General features: G+C 43.2%; 1 protein-coding gene across 1 annotated transcript in view; it reads right to left on the reverse strand.

Moving 5' to 3' along the window:
* ATP6V1H (ATPase H+ transporting V1 subunit H) overlaps positions 1-19,158 on the reverse strand; it is a 187,760-nt gene that overhangs the window by 86,082 nt on the left and 82,520 nt on the right. Inside the window, exons 7-8 of the mRNA XM_085634598.1 lie at positions 13,857-13,910; positions 9,697-9,794 (exon numbers count right to left, since the gene is read on the reverse strand). Coding sequence (XP_085490724.1) covers positions 9,697-9,794; positions 13,857-13,910 — 152 coding nt within the window. The remainder of the gene's footprint in view (positions 1-9,696; positions 9,795-13,856; positions 13,911-19,158) is intronic.

Genomic DNA, 19,158 nt, shown 5'->3' on the forward strand with positions numbered 1-19,158 from the left:
CAAGGCTCTCATAGATTTTGCCTATCGGTGTCTTTCTTCATTTTCTCAAGGGCTACGTCTACGTTTGGGCCAAAGAGATGTTCTTGGTCAAAGGAGTGGTTAAGGATGGAAGCCTGTACCTCTGGTTTAAAACCGGAAATGCGCAGCCAGGCATGCCTACGGAGGAGGACGCTGGTGCAAATTCGCTATAAAGTGACACACGCTTATGTGCAAAATGGCAATATCTGACTAACTTTTACGGTACATAAAGCTGTACAGATACGCAATGGAAAAACATCTACTAATAATATATAAATGTGCAAAATTTGCAATATCCAGCCAACTATTACAGTACATAAAGCTGAGCAAGTTCGCTATTAAGTGCCATATGTTTATGTGCAAATTTGCAATAAAACAGGATTTTCAGAGTACTATAGACTTTCTAGCAGCGCTGCATTTCATGATAAAACTAGCCACATAAAAACAGATATCTGGGCTCTCCAGTTTACATAGTAATCTCATAGCATTTACAGTTAAACGAGTATTATATTTTAGAAAGATCGGTTTTAGATAGTATTTCCTAAGTGATACATAAAATTTACAGAAAAGTAAAAAATGGCAGCAACTCTGACTAGAGATATTGTAACATGGGCACTTGGCTTTGGAACGTTTACCCATATCCGGGAAGGCTACGAGATGGTGGACAAATCCCAGCCTGCGACGAGATAGTACAAATCGATGCGAAGATCTTGTCACATCTTCCAAATACTGCTGGAATCCACTTTTAAGTTCGAGTTGTCTATAGAACATAAGGGTTCTTTGGGTCTCAATTAGTTTATTATCTCGTTCCCCCCCTCTTAAAGGACAAAAAAAACTGTCTTTTCTCTCTTTTTTGGATAATGTTACTGTGTGTTCGGACTCAAGAATATTAAAATCAAATAGAAATTTATACCAATGGTTAATATAATTTATCCACGGTATGCGGGTACAAAAGTCCAACTTTAAACAGTCCTTAATTATGGACTGTGTGAACTCAGTTTCGTTCTTGGACCAAATAGAACGCCATAGAAGTAAAGGCCGCAGAGCAGCCAAGTCAGAAATATAATTAAGACCGGTTTCCATATGAATTAATTCAGTAGAAGCTGAAACAGGAGCACTGAACAATCGTTTGAGGAAACTATTTTCATCTAATTGGAGTTGATCGGCAGGGTAATGGCCCCATATTCCGGCCCCATAAAGGGCTGAGGAAACACATCTTGCATTATATATGTTCACCATGTCCTTTACCCTCCGGTCCCCTAGTTTGGCTGCAAACCTAAATATTCCATTAGTATTCCTAATAATTTTATATCTAATATTTTCATGTTCCTTGGTCCATTTACCACTTCCGGCGAACGTAATACCTAAATAGCAAAAAGAAGTAACAGCATGAATTTTAAAACCATCTAGGAAAAAAGATCTTGATGAGTTTGACTTTTTACCACGTCATAATATAAGTTTTTGATTTATTAATTATGAGTTTCCTGCCTTTAATAAAATCTGTAAAATTATTAATAAGCCGTTGAAGGCCTAATGGGGTACGGGATAATAAGACGGCGTCATCAGCATATAGTAGTATTGGTACTGCCCTTTTATCTATCATCGGTGCGTCTGCTGGAATCTGATTTAAAACCATAGCTATTTGATTAATGAATAAGGAAAATAAAAGAGGGGCCAAAACACACTCCTGCCTAATACCTCTTCTTACATCAAAGAAGGGGGTTCGTTCACCACTTGGCCCGTATCGTACGCTACAGGATAGTTTCTCATACACTCGTGCCAAAAAGAATACTATCTCTTTCGGTGCCCCAGATTCAAGCAGTACAGACCATAAAAGAGAGTGGTCCACTAAGTCGAAAGCACTGCTTAAATCAGAAAAACATAAAAACAAGCCACCCCCTTTCACTAGTGTGTATTTATTAACAAATCCAGGTTCACACATTGTTCAAGAGTGCCTAGGCCTTTCCTAAATCCATATTGAACGGGAGTTAAAATCTTATGGTCCGTTGCCCAGGTTTCCAATCTTTTTAAAAGGACCCTGCTCATAACCTTTATTGAAGAATCCAATAATGATATTGGACGATAATTACAGGCTTCAGAGCGGGAACCCTTTTTAAATAATGGAATAATTAAAGATTGTCCCCAGGATTTGGGAATCCCTACAGCCGCAATGTTAAAAACCCTCGTAAGAATTGGGGCACATAGATCCATTTCGTTCTTGTATAGATCAATCGGAACGCCGTCCGGACCTGGTGCTTTTCCACCTTTACTATTAATTAACCCCTCCTGTACTTCATCCACATCGATTAACATAGGTAATAAAGGCCAGGTAGGATCATTGTTTGAAGTTGTGGTTAAGGGCACCTTATCTGGGTTAAAAATGTTGGTATAATGTTTGATCCATTCAGTACAATTCACTTGGGACGTCAATTCCGGTGTACATTGATCTCTTAAAAAGGGACTGTTTACAGTTTCCCAAAAGAGTTTGCTATTATTAGTGTTTGCTGCCAGATTTAATTTGTCCCGTGCATCCACTTGGAGTTCTTTTTTGTGGGTCAATATAGCTTGCTTATATGCAACTCATGTATGTTCAGTTGGTTTCAGGGAATAGTCCTCAGTGCCAGTTTTAGTTTTTGTAATACAAGTGTACATTTTGAATCAAAGAAACTCGGACCTGTTTTTTCCAGATTTTTTGTGTTTTTAGTTAATAGGATCTTTATTAACCTCTTCGGTGCCCGTGACGAGCTGGACTCGTCATGGGCCGCGGTGGCGCTGTGCCCATGACGAGTCCAGCTCGTCACACACCCCGCCCGCTAATGTAACGGCCGGCACAGGGCGGGGAAAGGGGCGGGCACCGAAGGGGTTAATCTGTTAATATCCGAGAAAGCCTCTAACAAGGTGTCAGGAAGGAACTCTTCACTGAGGCAGTAATCAATCAATTTCTTTCCTACAGTTTATAACCACCTCCTTTTGAACTTCGGGTGGGTCTACTCCAGTCCATTTAATTCTCGTGCCATTAGACCTAACAGGAAGAATATTTAAAATACAATCCTCGGTATTCGCCAATTTGTTACCCCAGTCTAGAATTACTATGGAAATACTATTATGATCGCTCACTACCTGTTCAGATATCCATAAGTCAGTATAAAAACTATTTTTTTAAATTAAAATGTGGTCTATATTGCTAAAGGCATTTCGCCCAGTAAAGGTTGGACATTTAATGTGACCCTTACTAAATGAACAGTCTAATAAATCAAGGTCAAATTTTGCCATTATCATATTTAAAGTTGTACCGTATCTACAATGGGGAAAGTGTAACAGATCTTCGTCATTCTCGTTTTTATTACTATTAACTTTCATAAAACCACAAGAGTTGATTTGAAAGACATGTTCATATATTGAAATCCCCAGCCCAAAGGATAATGGCAAGTTTACCAGAAAGTGCCAGTGTCCTATCAATTTCCTTTTCCAGTGCCTCCAATAAATCTCCCCTGTCACTGGAAAAGGTAGAATTATAATAATTAATTAGTATCAAATCCTTACCCTTTGGGAACTCCAATCTCAATACTTGGCTATGGTTACATATAGACGAGTAGCTTATGATTTTACACCCAAGTATTTTATTTGACATAAGCAGCAGCAGTCCTCCCTTAGCTCTACCTGTTGTGGACGGTATTGCATTTAAACAATATGAAGAGTATCCTTCGACCACAACCGGAGCTGCACTCCATGTTTCATGTAGGCAAATAAAATCGTTGCTGCAGGAAATAAAGTCCTGCCAAAAGAGGATATCTAATTTTTTACCAAGACCTGCAATGTTCCAAGTTATAAATGTATAACCCCCATGTATTATTGTTTGCGTTCTTTGACTTGTGAGGGGGATCAAAGTTGTAATTGCATTTGCTGCGGTTTCGACATTCTGTGACCCAACTTCTCGCTCATTGATATCATTTATAACAGAAACAATATTCCCACTGTTATCATTATCTGGAGTCACCTGCTTGGGTTTTATAGGTTTACTAATTCCATTTCTGCTGACAACTGGCCTAGAGTCTACCCCACTGTCTTTTTCATCAATTAAAGATACACCCTCGGGGCTCTCTCGTCAACCGATATCCTCCAATGTGCCCAGAGGTTGAAATCTATTATACAGCGGGATAGCAAAGCATGTAGCACGGTTTGTTGATGAGGACATTGAGTTAATAGTTGGATGGTAAGTCTTTTGGTTTGCAACATGATCACTTGTAGGCAAATATCTATAAAAGTAACCCAATGGCAATAATGTCGTATTAAAATCCCAGCTAGAAGGTGGAGGGGCGTTGATTATGGATTTATACGCCCAACCTGGTGTCCTAAAATTAATTATTATGCAGTCCCCATCAACATTTTTTGGTGATGGGCCTATCCATCCAACCCTTTGTGTGAGTATTATCTGATCGGCCCTCATTGTGGGAAAAGCACAATGTTTAGATAACCAATGCAGGGTTTTGTTTTTTAAAGTTTGGTTGTGTGCCCTTCCCGCAATTTGGGTACATTGGAGAGAACAGCGACATATGGCCCGCATTCTGGTGGTAAATTAATGGCCGCTGGTATGAGAGTATTAAAGTTTTCTATATTACGTGGCTTTCTTGCCTGCTCTAAAATTTCAATCCTTTGAGTTCCTTTACCATTTGATGGCATAATACTTTCTACTTGAGTTCATTTCATTGGTTCTTCTAGGTTTTTCCTATTATCTGAGTTGCCAGCAATAGTTGGACCTATGGTAGAATCGACCAGTACTGAATTTGACAAATTGTTAATTGCTGAGTTCATGGGGGCATTATTTGTTGTCATATTAATCTGATCTCTTAAATTAGCAAGTTGAACTTGCGATCTGTGGTTATCCAAATGCCCACCAAGTCTATGAACCTCTCTAGTCAAAATATCTATTTTCTCATGTAATGGTCGGATTATCTCAGTAATTTTCTCGGTAAGAACGTCCATGCTAATAGAGCACATAGGTTGTCCGTTATCTGATGCTTTCTGTTTTAGCGACGTCCCTCTTGTGACTATATGCTTTCCTTTGGCTGTCTTACTGATTCCCTGGCCTATATTTCTCCTTTTGCCCCCTTTAGCTACATTCATAGGCTGTGGGGGGGGGGGGGGGGTGAAAGTGTTGGGTGAATCAGGTGTAATTGGGATCTGAGTGCTATGTGAATTCTCTGTATCAACCAAAGCTATAACAGAAGTTATGCTCGGTGACCCATCTGTAATAGTCAATCCTTCCTCCCTAGGTATATAAACCTCTGCAGTCGCATTAACCTGATCCCCCTCCCCTTGTACCTGTTCCCATTGAGATCCGTCTTTCGGTGCGATCTATTTCCTCTGCCAGTGCACGGACAGCTTTAGTTAAATATGTGTCTATAGTGTTCGATTTACTGGATGTTACTGGTTTTACTCGGCGTCTCGACATAATCGCTCAATATATACTAGATAGCAGTATAGACAACCAACAGGTTTAGACAACACTAATTTGTAAGCATATATCACGGATGGCAGATACCCAACACACGTACAATAATACGTTCTTACTCAGTTCCAAAATTGTCAATAGGACGGCCCAGCCCGGCCTCCTCTGGCTTCGGGACGAGGTTCCGCCCAGACCTTTATGCGCCTCCTGGCGCCCGTTAGCAGCGTCGGCGGCGTCCTCATTGGCAGCGGGACTGCTGGGGGATGAAGTCCTGGTCACGCTGTGAAGCGGAGCTAAGCCCGGCCACGAAGAGGGTCACTCGGGGGGGGGGGGGGGCAGCGGAGCAAAGCCCGGCCACGAAGAGGGTCACTCAGGGGGGGACAGCGGAGCAAAGCCCAGCCGAAAACAACAAATTCAAACAAAGTTCCACAAGGGCCTCGCCCCACCCAGACCTTTATGCGCCTCCTGGCACCCGTTAGCAGCGTCGGCGCCGTCCTCGTTGGCAGCGGGGCTGCTGGGGGATGAAGTCCTGGTCACGCTGTGAAGCGGAGCTAAGCCCGGCCACGAAGAGGGTCACTCATGGGGGGGCAGCGGAGCAAAGCCTGGCCACGAAGAGAGTCACTCGGGGGGGGGGGGGGGGCAGCGGAGCAAAGCCCGGCCACGAAGAGGGTCACTCAGGGGGGGACAGCGGAGCAAAGCCCGGCAACGAAGAGGGTCACTCAGGGGGGGGGGGGGGGGGGGGGGGGGGGGGGGGGGACAGCGGAGCAAAGCCCGGCCACGAAGAGGGTCACTCAGGGGGGGACAGCGGAGCAGAGCCCGGCCGAAAACAACAAATTCAAACAAAGTTCCACAAGGGCCTCGGCCCCGCCCAGACCTTTATGCGCCTCCTGGCGCCTGTTCGCAGCGTTGGCGGCGTCCTCGTTGGCAGCTAGGGCTGCTGGGGATGAAGTCCTGGTCACGCTGTGAAGCGGAGCTAAGCCCGGTCACGAAGAGGGTCACTCAGGGGGGGACAGCGGAGCAAAGCCCGGCCGAAAACAACAAATTCAAACACATTTCCATCATCAAATGTCCAGTTTTAGGGTCTTTAGTAAGATTTTTTTGGAGTGGATCGGGCCGACACAGTTCCTCTGTGAGCGGTCGATCCGTCGGCGCCGAATGGGTCAGAGCCGGTGGTTTTTTAGTCTTGAAATCATCAGTTCGTTGTTTTGAACTGTGTGGTTTAGACATGTCCGGTTGTTTCCTCGGTTCTGAGATGGATTTCAGCTTTGAGGTGTGGGTGTTGATGGCTTTGGCTTTTTTGCTTGGTTCCGAAGATGGTGTCGATACCAAGGAGCTCGTGGGTGTCTTCGGCACCGAGTGTTTCGGTGTGGAGCTTGGCACGGAGGAAGCCATTTATTTTTTTTCGGTGCGGGGTGTTTCTCGGCACCGACGGCAGGCTGGCTCGAGCCCGAGCTGTCAGAAGGCTTGATGGGCTTCTTAACCGGGCCCGAAGGCAAGTTATGTGAAGCAGTGTCTTTGGTCGTGCCTAGGCCCGAGGGTGGGGGGTGGGGATCGATAGTACTCACGCCCCTTTGTGCCGGAGTGATGTCCTCGACATCTGAGTCGTCAGCTTCGGAGGCGCTGACGAGGATTGCAGTTGACGCGTGTGCCATGGTTCTCCTCGGTCTCGAATAGTCTTTTTGGACCGGAAGGATTTGCACGGCGGACAGTCTCGAGCCTCGTGTTCTGGTGAGAGGCAGAGGTTGCATACCTCATGTAGATCAGTGTGGGGATATTTGGACCCACAGAGGACACTTCTTAAATGGAGTCCTTTCCATGAACCAGGACCGGAGCGGAGGTAGGCCCGAAGGCCTGCGTCGACGTCTGAAATCAAAGTTTCTCGATGAGTCGCATCGAGTGGGGAGATCGCGATCGAGAACAATACCGCGGAAGGGAAGGATTGCGCGCCGATGAGAAGAACTGTGACTGGAAATGGGATGGAAGAACACATCCGAGCCAGATGGCGGAAAAAAACAATCTGAGGATGGAGCCGAAGCCCATGCGCAATACGATCCAAAGGAGGAGTCACATACCTCGTGACTTCCAAAGACTTTCCAAGAGAAAAACAACTGCAACATCCGGGCCCAACACCAGATGGCGATCTATGCACAGTGTGTAATCTGTAGCTCATATGCCTCGAACATATGTATTTTTTTACCAAGATTTGACGTTTGTAAGGGCTTCTGGGTATAAGGATTCACCAGGTGCCTAGTTGTCGAAAAAGTACAAGTTTGCTAGGTTTCCCTAGGTGCCGACGTAGCAAGGGCTCAAAATCCACAGCTTCCAACTTGGCTAAACGAAGTGTCAGTTTTGAGTGGAAAAATATGATGCATACATCTTGCATTTTGGATCGTTTCCTGTTGAGGTACCATTTTTATTGGGAGACTTGGGGGAATGCTGCATAGAAGGAAGTTTGTGGTTCCCCACAGATTCCAGAACTTTCCATATCAGAAATGTGAGGAAAATGTGAGTTTTTAGTCAAAGTTTGAAGTTTGCAAGGTATTCTGGGTAAAAAAAAAACCTGGTTAGAGTCACACATGTCACTCCACCCTCGATTCCCCCAGGTGTCTAGTTATTAAAAAACGTGCAACCTTGCCAGGTTTCCTTAGGTTCCGGCTGAGCTAGGCCCTAAAATCCACAGCTACCCACTTAGCAAACAAAATGTCAGTTTTCATTGGAAAAATGTGATCCATCCATGTTGTGCTTTGGGCCGGTTCCTGTCACAGGCACTAGGCCTACCCACACAAGTGAGGTGCCATTTGTATAAGCACACATGTGGGAGCAGAGAATAGTAGAACATTTGTTATTATTATTTGGATTTTTCTCAATTTGTGCCTTCTAATTGTCAACCAGTGTGTAAAAAAAAATACATTTTGAAAAATACCCTCTAAATCCTATACTAGTACAGGTACTCACAAATACAGAGATGTTCAAATAACCACTGCTCCGTATCGTGTGCCCATTTCAGAAAGACAATGATTTCCTTTATAGGCATTTGTCACTTGACATATTACACTATACGAATTTGTCTATACTCGGTACACAATGAAAACCATTGTACGTTGCAGCTCAGTTGTTGGCTCTGTGTACCTTGGGTTCTTGGAGAACCTACAAACCCAATATATCCTGCAACCAGAAGGATCTAGCAGGCGTAATGCTATATTGCTTTTTTAAATCGGCCATTGCGTTTTTTCCTACTCACTTTCAGTATTTCTCAATTTCAACTGTTAGTTCCTTTGGGAAAACCTTGAGGGATCTGGAGGGGGAGACTAGATGAAAGACAGGATTGTTTGCCACTTTATATCACAATAACCTGAGCATGGAGGTCTTGGTTCATGGAACCTAACTTAATGCAGACAATAAATTCCTTGACTATTCTTAATTGTGCTTTTTTCTCTTTCCCTCTCGTCTCCTCGTACAGGTTTTTCATACAGCTAATGTGTAGTTTTATAGTGCCAGGCAAACATTGTATTGTCCTGATGATGATCCTGACATTTATGTGGATCGAAATGTCGTCGACTAAAGCACTCTGATCCTTCTGACCATATGTAATTTGCAATTGGGTGCAGCAGTGCTGTGATCTATAGAGTTGTGACTGTAACTATTTGTTTTTTTCACTCTTTCCTTTTTTTTGCCTGCGTATGTTACTCAACTATACAATTGAAACCTGTAGGGGTATTACCCTTACGTCTTACTTTGTGCACTAAAACATTAATGGTTTAAAAGTTGACTGAATGTTCCATGGGTTATACCTATAACCCCAGCGCATTGTATAACTACCTAACCTCTGCTTGGAGACCCTGCTTCCTCACAGCATAATATTACCCTTGGTGTCTTGACAATCTTGTGTTTCCCTTGTTTCTCCAAAGCAAGCCTATAAGACAAAAGCGTATAGGGCGCCTACTTAAAAACAGAAATCTGAAGCGCTGACGTAGTAATGGCCTACAGTTAAATCCACCTTCAACTTCACACCGCTATTAACCTCAACAAGAGAGCTATGGCGAATGGGGTTAGTGGCATCTCTAGACAGAATTTTTTTTTTATCTCATCAGGGATCCCTTGTACTGAAATACAGGTTTATGATTTACGCAAGTGACTATAATTTTCTATAAACTGAATTAACAGTTGGAGCAGATCATTTATTTAAGAGGCAGACTCCTGGAAACAACAATAAAACAGAGGGGGCTCACCAATTGACTCCATCAGCTTCTACCCATGCAAAACGATATTCATTTACCCTCAGCATCAATTGAAGGCATCCGGCCACGCACTGCACATATTGGGAACTCTGTAATATTTACAAAAGCTATATGTAATTTAAAATTATGAAAAATAACTGTGGTAAACACTCATCAACCTAAAAATAAGTAATTTACAATAAATATATTTAAATAATGTACTTTAAAAACACCTGCTTCCATGCCATGAAACACAAAACATTCGGAGAATATAGTATTACTTTCATTGGTTAAGTTGTTCTGGTCCAGCATAAACAATGTTTCGGCAAAAAAACTAATGGAAAATCAATAGAATGTACTAATCAAAGTACTTTTGAACTATTGTTTAAGAAATAATACAATTAAGCTTTCAAACACCTTTGACTCTCTAAATTCATTTTTTAAAATCATTAACTTTGTCAAGGCCTACATTACTTCCACAAACCTGGCACAACTTTGATTCACTAATCTAAACAATCACGTTAATCTTTATTTTCAGTGACTGTTTGACTGCAAGATATCAAAAGTAGAGTTGCATACCATTCAATACAGCACAAGGTATTCTGTTATCCGTTTGCTTGAGTTCATCACATTCACTGTCAGATGTGTTAAATAATGTAAAAATGTATTTGCTGCTGTACATTAACCATTTTAATGTGATAGCTTCACATTTTAAGCCTCTAGCTGGCTCTGGGAAGCCACATATTTTTAGCCGGGTAAAAGGGTTTTAGGGTTTTCCAGCAGGTTGCTTTAAATATCTTGGCAGTAAAGAGTTGTATTATTAGGCTTTTATCTGTCTTGAGTGGATACCCTGCCCTCACCATGATCCATCAACACCCCAAACTTAGAGAGTAATGAGAAAATACAAAATGATTGTTGACATTTTTGTCAATTAAAATTCTAACTTTACCAGAAATGCTTTACGCTTTTACAAGAAAACACGACATCAGCACTGGCTATAAACATTGGGGTAAATTTTGAAGCACCCATGCGTGATGTAACATGCAATTTACACTATAACTTACAGGGGTTATCTCGTTTGAAAAAAATCACTACCATCAATCTTACCTGCAACTCTCTATCGTACCAACAAAACACAAGCAAAACAAGAACAGATTATTCACAAACATTCCTACAGGAAACTCTTGAATGCCGTCAAATACTGAGAATTACAGTACAACTTCTACTCGAGCGCATCTTATAGGCAAATGCTCAGCCACAAAATTCTTCCCAGAAAAACATTAAAAATTCCATCTTCATATTGACGGAACACTCATTCAACATTCCCTCGATGAGTCCCTACAAAATACTTCCAAATGGTTCACCTTCAACACCTCTTTCAGAGGCTCTGGCCTACCTACTCCAGTCCTTTAAGACCACATTCTACGAAGAAGACATCATTAAATCACCAGTCTTGTGGAAATATTTGGAGAGGCACTTACACCATGGCAGCACATTGTCAGAGCATCTCTTTTGCTCTTATGCCCAGAAAAAAATCTTTCACTCCAGAAGAAGATTTCCAATCCTGAAAGATAACCTTATCACATATCTATCTTTCCTAGGAAAGATTCTACGGGAAGGCATTGCAGACCAGCAACATAACAAGATCACATGCAGAGCCTTCCTACAGAACTACTACTCCATCAGACCTCGCAGCATCACTTAAAGAGCAAGCCGCAAGTGGCTGACAAGGAACTTCTCAGTGACAAACAACCCCAACACCACCCTTCTAACACAGTTAAACTTATCTGCAGTCCTTCATCTTGTTGATCAACCACCATAATCTACATACCACCCTGAAGACCTGCCTAGCTACTATCCACACTTGAAGATTCAAGGCCTATGTCAAGCTGAACACAAAGCGTAGTTTGAGAACCGTACACCAACAAGCATCAGCAGGGTCAGGTCTAAGTCTTTAGATGATTCTGAACTGCTTCAAACTTTAATTTATTTACTGTAAAAAGTCACTGAGCTTCCAAATGGATACCAATCTTAGCTTCAGTAAGTACATGAGAGCATCTTCCTGGTAGCAACTGTCCCTAATCTGCAAAGTGATGCCATTCCTCAGACTACTTCAGAACAAAAATTAAGTTGCAAGTCCCGCTTCACTTCCATGGAATCCAAGCCCTTTGGTCCAGCATCTCAGACAATCACCAAACACCCTTCATGCTGTGAAGGTCTCAAAGGGGTCAGAACAACTTCAAACTTTAGAGAACTATACTGGGTCCCACTGTCCACCACTTTCACTTTCTGGGCTAAATATACTAGGAAGGGAACAGAGGACCCCCATCTAACCTGGTATCCTAGACAAAAACTTTGGAAGGTTATCCATGACCGGTATACCAGCAGAGTCCAGGAGATACAAGTAGAGGACAAGACACTAGACCGTCTACTGCCATGGCCCAAGGAAATCACATTTCATCCCTGAAATTCACTAAGCACAATCCCGCGACCTAATGAGACAGGAGCTAAAGACTCCAAACGTCAAACTAAATATACCAGCCACATACCCTGCTGGTTACTGGACTGAACAGAAGTCTCACCCCCAACTCAACTATCTACCAACCTGTACCCCAGGACTCTTATACCAAACATTCTTTGTCCCTGCATGGTTGTTCACCACCATGCCTTCAATACTTCACATCTTCTCAATACCAAGATTCCATTGCTTCCTTACCCTGCCATCCTCAAAAGCACTTTCCACCTTCACGGTTTATACAGATTGTACTGTCCTTGATGTACAGTGTTCCATTGATTTGTAGCCAAAATCTTCCTATACAGATAAACGCACATACAACCTTACAAATGTCCTCTAATGCAAATAGCAGACATACAGGTCACTTGTTACGACCTCCCCTGCTCATACATGTGTGAAGACCTTCCAAATGTATCCAAAACACAAGCTTCTTCAATAATTTTGTAAATAGGGCTCTTTCAGCATGCACATAAGGTGATGAGCACTGTGCAACTTTAGCATGAACACAATTCAATTCATTTGGAACTTTAAAGTCTAGTTCTTATTCCTATTGCCTTTAAAGGAAGACAGCTTACCTGCATTGCTGCAACAAAAAAAAAAAAGAGTCCTAGTATTGAGAGACGATCAAAGGCACCAAAGTAATTGATTCAAATAACCTGCAAGGGTTTTCACTGGAATGAACCCACCGCTTCAGAAATGCAGAAGTCATAAAAAGTGAATGTGTGCATTCCAGGGGGGGGGGGGGGGGGGGGGGCAAAGCACCACTATACCTTTGGACTAAGAATGAAAACCAACCAAATTCCGATAAGGCTTTGATAACTGCAGAAGACCCTGGTATGATCACCTGGCAAGTGGAGATGAGACAAGAAAGACATGCATGTTTCAGCTCTGCATGCTAGGTTTATATGATCATCTTCCTCAAGAGGTGCTAAGTTAGTTTGTGATCTGTGGCCTAGATGATCTCTGTATTGGGGAAAGGTGGGGGGTGTTGAAGAGTAGTAAAATGGGGTTGCTATTTACATATTAATTGTTGGGGATACTGAAAAGGATTAAGAGTGTGGAGGCCGTGGCTCTTTTATCATTTAGTAAAAATTAGCTCATCCACCTGCACTTGAACCTGTAAAAAGGTACTATTCTAGGTCATTTAATCTCAAACCTTTCCAATGGAGACTTCCCTGCATTGTAAATTTGCAAATGATCCATCAAAATGCATCATAAATGGTTAAAGAGCACAAGTCCAGTCTGCTTAATTTTACCTGACCACATACTAGTCTTTAGGCCTTCAGACACCAGCAGAGTGGCTAGGAAACACGGAGCGTCCAATTGCTTCATTCAGTGAAATAGTACTGTATGGTTCAGAGACATAGAATGCTGTTGAAGATCTGTCATGGGCGCATAAAAATAATGTTTGTTTCCCAGTTTTACTGCTTACATGAACCTTTGGATGAGGTCCAAATATATGCTTCTCTTATAAGCATGTTGACTTTACTCATTAGTGATTGTTATTCAACTACACATCTTATTTTGAGGCAGTGAGACTTTCTGCAATTTAAAATTTATACAAGGTTGTACATGTATGAAACAAAGACGAAAACATCTGTGCCCTAATGCATAAAGAAAATTGAAAATAAACTATGGAAAGTGAAGCACTACTCACCTCACTTGACGAAACGGACCCTCCTTCCAAACCACTACTAACTACTCGCTGTTTCTGTTGCAAATTAAAGAACAGTTTACTTATCAAATGTATGTCAATGGAATACAGAAAAAAACAGTGAACACCGGAAGATTCTCAAAATTATAATGCAGAGGTGTGTTTGCAATAAATGTATTACTAATCATTTAATTTATTGGGGTTAGCAACTTCAAATGTTTAAGCAGTATTAAAAGCCATTAGATATTTTTTAAACAAATGAAAATGTAGGAGAAGGTGGTTAGTAAACAACAACAAAAAACAGAAGAAAGGTCTGGGGCTAAAATAATGAACACATTTCTGAAAGTAAAAAAAATAACTAGTCTCACAAACAGAAGTACTATTAAATCGGGGTAAAAATACCAAACTGACAATTTTTGACACATTTTAAAAATTGTTACACTCTCTATTTTCATTAATTGCATTGGGAGGCGCAGCGCCACAACGCCAGGGTCAACAGCGGCCACAGCAGACCGGACCATAAGCCCCAGGAGCCTGAGGGGCAGTGCCTGCTTTGACGGTCCTGCCCCTTGAGTACCGGGGTTGCCATTAGCAGCCCCCATTACCTGCCACACGGAATGCACGCGGGCGGCGCAGGGCTAAGCCCGGGCAAAGGGCGGGCCGTCTGAGGCCGTCGGAGGCAGGCTGAGGCTGGGCTGGGCCTGGACTCTTTCATTCCATCTGGTATTGTCCTCTCGTTTTATCCGACCTAGAAGTACAGTGAAAAATCGTGCGAGCGTTCTAGAAGCTGGGTCTTGTATTCTGCGGGGGCTGTAGGGACTAGCCTTTGATTCCTTTATTTAGCTGAAAGTGTATAGCATTTGTTCGGTGGGGCCGCTGGGGGGTACGGTTTAGTTACGATGGGGAAGAGGAAACTAATGGAGGGAATGGCTGGCCCAAATGGTCCTACCCCTATCCAAAGCAAGAAAAAGAGGCAAAAGAAATCGGCCAAAAGTGCTGCAGCTAATTGCGTGATGGACAGAATTGACACGGTCAGTCAAGAGTGTGAAAGCATATTGGACAATGCCCCTAATCCTAATGTGGTAGAACCCATTATAAATTCCACAGCACCCCCTCAGAAAAATATAGTGATACCCCATCTATTCTATAAATCCAAACAGGGTGGGACAAAGCGGGTTGTTAAGGAACCCTATGTGTCTGTGGAACTCCATGAAAATAAGGAGAGTGTTGACCAGTTAGAGGATGAGATATCCAGTGAACCTAACCCCAATGTTATTTGCTCCAATAGATTTGCCCCCCTAGCTACAAATAGCGATTACCATGATACCACCTCCCTGCTTCCTGTTCTGGTACCTATTAGGCCGGGTCACTGCTGCCCCTGTAACCATACTATAGGGGAACTAGAAAGGGTGATTAAGGAACTCAGAGGAGAGGTTATGAGCATAAAGGGGCTATTGATGGACCTCTTAGACTCTACTCCGTCTAAACGCCCTGAGAAATTGCACCACACCATAGGCGGACCAAAACCCACTAGCGATAATGATCCGGCTCCCACTAGTGGGGGTTTTAGAAAAAACACTGTAACTGGGGAAGGGACTTTGATACAATATCCAAGGGGGGACGGAGGACCCCATAAGATATTATACAAAGACCGTATTGCCACCCCTACTTGGGGGGATAGATTCTACCCAAGTTTTAAGCCTAGACCACTGAATACAGGGACCCAGAAGACTCCCAGATCCTCTCTAGATTGTGACCAAATTGAGCCCGATCAGAGACCCTCAAACATTGTTCTCATGACTAATGTCCCAAAAATTACCATCCAGGCCCATCACGAATCCAGTGACTCGTTAATTAATAAATCGATTCACTGGATACGTCATGTCCGAGGGTGTCGTTCCGTTATTAGGGAAGACATCGTGAAAGCCAAGAGATGCCCTACCCCTAATTCCAAAACGGGCATGATTGAATTAACCTTGATGGATGCCACATTGGTTGACAATTTGGTTACATTGGACTATAGAACTTCCTCTCCAGATCCCTCTCGAATTCAGTTTAGGCGATGTTCTATGACACCACACAATACTTTATTAAAGGGAGGAACCATATCTTCTTTAGATACTAATTATTGACTCCTTGTACCCCTCTTAGCTCAGAATACAAGTTGTCCTAGTCTCATTGGCCAAGGTACATCTCTCCTATGTAATCCAAAGTTTCCACCTCTTTTAATACCACAAGTTCAGTCTAATATAACTAACCTCGCTATTCCAACTCCTTGTTTGACGAACGAATTGAAAATATTGTCCTGGAATATAGCAGGCCTTAAGAAAAACATGACCACACCATCATGGGTTGAGTTCGTGGGTACGCACGATGTCTGTGTTTTCCAGGAGACATGGAGTATGGAAGCTCTCTTTATCTCAGGTTTCGCCACCTACTTTATTCCCGCAATATCTAGCGGGAAGGGAAGACCCTCTGGAGGTCTCCTAGTATGGATTAACTTAGACCTAGGGTGGTCTGTTTCTGTCCAAGAAAGCAATAGTCACGATATCATGTGGTTATCCCTGAAGGCCCCAAAAAAAGGTGAATTACTTGATCTTTTTAATGTTTATATTAGGGGTACAGTGAGCGGTAGGTAGTCGTCAATCTTGAGCGAATTGGATCATCTTGTATCTAACTGTTCACCTACCTCAAAAACCATCATAGCCGGGGACTTCAATTGTACTTTTGAGCCCCTGAGCAATGAGGATCTCTTGGACCTATCTGTAGAAGACAATAAATGGGGAGTACCACCCCTATCTTTGGCCCCAATCAAAAAATGGACAGAGATTGTCACGCAAACAAATGCCCTTGCTTTGGAACATGGCCTAAGAGCCGTGAACGGTAGAACCTCGTCAGACCAAGAGGGGGCCAATACTTTTAATAAATTGACATGCCCATCTCGTATCGACTACATCCTGGTGGATCTACGCCTCTGGGAAGATGTAGTCGATATGGTGGTAAGCCCCACCGTAGATAGTGACCATAACCCCCTATCCCTAACATTGCGGAATCGCTGGACAGTTCTTCTCCCAAACCAATCCGCATGCAGAGTGGATTCATTTTCCACTAAAGAGGTAATACTCTCCAATTGTGGTAGACGGTTGAGGTGGCCTAGGGTGGCGGGAGACGAACAAAAGATCAACCTTATCTCCTCTATTAGAAGAAAAAAAGGGAGACCTTGAGGCAGCTTTGGCCTCAACCCAGGAGAGGGATAAGATCCCCATAATCCACCAGGAAACCATTCGCTTGATTGGAGCGCAGTTTGTAGGAAGTTGCAGTATAGGAAAAAAGAAACCCCTAAAAAGCAATCTTAATCCCTGGTACACAGAGTCTCGCAAAGAGAAAAGAAAAGCCCTAATAGCAGCTGTCAAAGAGAAAAACACCAGTAGGGTCAAACTAGCGAGGAAGGATTATAACTTATCCTTGACACTAGCCAAACGAGCCTGGGAAGAGGCCCATTGGGATAATCTGAAAGCATCGGCAACAGAGAGAAACTCCACTTCCTTTTGGTCCCTAATTAATACTAAAAATAGGGCAGGCACTGTTTCCATCCCAAACCATATAGGGAGTCAGATTTGGAGGGACCATTTCTCAAAACTCTATGCCGAAGCATTAGAGGGGGGGGAACCAATATTTGGTTGGGATAGCCTGCACCCACCTATTATAGATCCTATAACTCCTTTTAGCATTGATGAGGTCGTAAGTCCCATCAATAGTGTGGTGCCCACTAAAGCGGCGTGACCCGATGGCATTCCGGGCGACCCGTTTCTTTTGGATCCCAAAAAATGGGCTAAATATATCCAGCTCTTGATTAATAATTTGCTAGAGGGTGGCGAAGTTCCCCCCTCTTGGAAACAAGCTGAAGATATCCCTATCTTTAAAAAAGGTGATCGTCAAGACCCTGCTAACTATAGGCCCATCAGCCTTGTAGATTGCATGCAAAAGTGACAGGGAGAACCCTTCTTAATAGGATTGATTACTGGATGGAGGAGGGGGGAATCCGATCTGAATGCCAAGCAGGTTTTAGGAAAGCCACTAGCACCATAGACCAAGTTTTCCGACTACTCTTACTTTATTGGAGAGTGGTAGTCATTGCTAAGGGGAGCCTATACCTTGCATTTATTGACCTTAAGACGGCATTCGATCTTGTTCCACGAGCGTAGCTGTGGTCCGTTTTACAGGAAATGGGAATCCCTCCTTACATCTTAGCCCTTTTAGTTCGCCTCTATGACAATACCTCTGCTAGGATAAGATGGGGTGATCAAGGACAGATTACAGAGAGTATTCCAGTAAGGAGAGGCGTCCGCCAGGGCTGTGTCCTGGCCCCCACACTATTTTCTCTTTTTGTGAACGGTGTGGTGGATTTTCGGAGCCAAATTCCAGCAGATGCCCCAACCCTGGTGGGGAAAAAAATAGCTACGCTTCTCTTTGCGGACGATACTCTCCTAATTTCCAAATCCCCTATAGGTCTTCAAACGTTACTTACTCGTTTCCAGGCTTTTTGTACATCAAGGGGCCTCACCATTAACATCTCAAAAACAAAATTTATGGCTTTTAATCCTGGGAAACAGTTTAGACCTAAACTTGCTCTTAATGGCTTATATCTTGAGCAAGTTCACTCCTTTGATTACCTGGGGATAAGGCTGCCGGATAAGATGTCATGGGGGCCCCATCTGAGCAAGATGCTACTAAACCACAAAAGGGCAGCGGGGGCAATTCTGAGAGAGCAGCGTTTGTCTTCCTCTAGATTGGTCTCCCCTGTCCTGGTCGTATATGAGAGCAAAGCCGTGAGTTCGGCATCCTACGGTGCGGAACTCTGGGGGTTCGAACAAACAGAGATCCAAAGGTCGGAGAACAAGTTCCTAAGAGACTTGGTCGCCGCCCCCCCATGCACTCCATTAACACCTTTGTATCTCGACATGGGGAGACACAGGCTGAGCGAGATAGTTAGATTACGCCCCCTATTGTACTGGGCTAGACTAAGATCTACCCCTGAGTTATCCCACTATGCGGCAGGTCTTGGCGAACTGATTTCTCTGGACACTGGCAAAAGGGTAAAATGGTTAAGAGAGCTTAAGGAACTCTTATTGTCTCTGGGCCTAGCTGATGCGTGGGAGAACCAAGTACATCTGCCAAAGGCGGAACTAAAAAAGATCTACTGGAACTGGGTACATCAACGGCTCCTACTTCACCCGAGGCATGGGAAACTAACTGAGGATTTTCTTTTTCACAAACAAGTTGGCCAATTGGAACCTTATCTTGA

The sequence above is a fragment of the Triturus cristatus genome, chromosome 11 (assembly GCF_964204655.1).
Source record: "Triturus cristatus chromosome 11, aTriCri1.1, whole genome shotgun sequence".
Classification (NCBI taxonomy): domain Eukaryota; kingdom Metazoa; phylum Chordata; class Amphibia; order Caudata; family Salamandridae; genus Triturus; species Triturus cristatus.